The sequence below is a fragment of the Telmatherina bonti genome (assembly GCF_933228915.1).
Source record: "Telmatherina bonti genome assembly, chromosome: 1".
Lineage (NCBI taxonomy): Eukaryota > Metazoa > Chordata > Actinopteri > Atheriniformes > Telmatherinidae > Telmatherina > Telmatherina bonti.
In genome coordinates this window covers 13,340,791-13,342,634 of record NC_136619.1, presented here as the reverse complement: position 1 = coordinate 13,342,634, position 1,844 = coordinate 13,340,791, and the positions used below count along the sequence as shown (strand labels likewise).

General features: G+C 41.7%; 1 protein-coding gene across 1 annotated transcript in view; it reads right to left on the bottom strand.

Annotated features, from left to right (window-relative positions):
• Window positions 1–369: 369 nt before the first annotated feature.
• The window catches only part of LOC306769361 (uncharacterized protein), a gene marked incomplete at both ends in the record, with an annotated part of 22,314 nt that continues 20,839 nt past the window's right edge, over window positions 370–1,844 (bottom strand). The window contains 2 exons of the mRNA XM_079257941.1: window positions 370–525; window positions 651–817. Coding sequence (XP_079114067.1) covers window positions 370–525; window positions 651–817 — 323 coding nt within the window. The remainder of the gene's footprint in view (window positions 526–650; window positions 818–1,844) is intronic.

Genomic DNA, 1,844 nt, shown 5'->3' with positions numbered 1-1,844 from the left:
CCCAGCGCGATATGAGTGTTGACAAATTCAGTCACAGCTACATATCACAGAAAAGCACAGGCAGAATGCTAAAATACTGTAAATGGTTGATAACTACTTTGTTTTTATTCAAGCCAGCATGGCCATTTCCAGCTCCTGGCACAAAACAAACAGCTCCACAAGTTGAGCAGAAATTTCCCACAGTACATCCACGAACAACAGCTTTACAGCATCACAGTGGAAATGCTCACAAAGGCAATGTAAGGATGGGGATTACAGCTAATATGGAAAGAACTGCTACAGCCTAACAACTTCCTAAAGTACTTTCCCATACAAAGATTGGTGGTTCTTCTACTTCTTCAGCCCTGTACACAAAAACCAGCAACATCATCAGTCCTTTGCTGCATCTGAGCGGATGGTGTGCCAGTGAGTGGTTTCATTTTGCCCCAGACTGCACATTTCCCTCCAGTGTTCCTGTCCCTCCTCCGGAGCAGCCCTCCCAATCAGCACACGACCCAGGATGCTGGTCTTCGTGTAGAGACGACCCTGTAGATTCATGAAGAGACTTAATGTATGGGTCCACATAGCGTTATGAGTGACCTTTAACACAAAGTTACAACTTTATATTGGGTGCACTCAGCAGCGTATGAAGTTTTGCGAATCTTTCCTACCTGCATGACGATGAATTCGAGATCCAGTGACAGCTGAGTGATGTCGCCGGGGGGCAGGTCAAACAGGAACGGAGCATTCCAGACGGGGTTTGGACCGCTGGTCCCTTTAGTCTCTTTGGTAGCAATTACTTTACCATCCTGGCGCAAGTTTATGACAACAAAATGATCTGTTAGGGGAAAAAAAAAAAAGAGCTATTGATTTTTTTCTGTTTATGTTATAATTAGATAAAGCTGTTAAATGAGATTACATTGTTTCTTTCTACAGTGGTCAACAACTTAGACGGAGCTACACAAGCATTAATATTGATATTTTCAGCAGACGTTCATGAACAAAAGCTCCTCGCAATGTTGCGCTGCAACATGCATGTCTGGAGACGATCCACACATGCTGATTTATATTCTCAGATTTATCTGAACACCTTTGCTTTTTGCACATCTTCCAGCATGACTCACAAAATATAATCTCCTGTGAAAATCCACTTACAATGTTAATGAGATTTACTAAAACTGAAAAACATTTTGCCACTATCACTAAGGACTTGTGTTTGCACAGATTTCAGGGATCATTTAATCTCAGAGCTTGTGATTAAAAACATAAATGACTATTAAACCCACGCTGGGATTTTAATTTGGTAAAGCAAAACATCAAAGGTAGGTTTTTTTCTTTGCTGTTTTTTTCCCCCAACAATCTGTTGCTTCCTCTTCTGCTAACCAGCATCCTCAAAGCAGAGCTTTCAATCAGATGCAATGAGATATGGTTCAGACAGGAGGGGAAATGACACTGGGCTGATCGGTTCCTAATCTGATTATGCTACAAGCCAATCAGGGATCTGGCCTCTGACTCCAGCTGAAGGAACATAATACAATGTGCAATGCAGCATTTACTTTAAGTAACCTAACAAAGTGATAACAAGAATTTTCTCACTGCTCCTATACGTGACTACTGCATGGATAAAATGATGACTCCAAGGCTGTGTCTGTTTTGTCTTGTCGGGGTGATAAAACGATGATTCATTCTATTCTGTTCTATTCTATTCTACAGTCATTTAGCAGACGCTTCTATCCAAAGCGACTTACATATGAGTGAGAACAACACAAGCATGAGATCAAACAGCAGAGGACATCGTAGGAAGGTGTTAGTGGACTGTCCAGTTGGACGCAGGTCCTTCCATGAAGTGCTACAGCCTTTTTTTT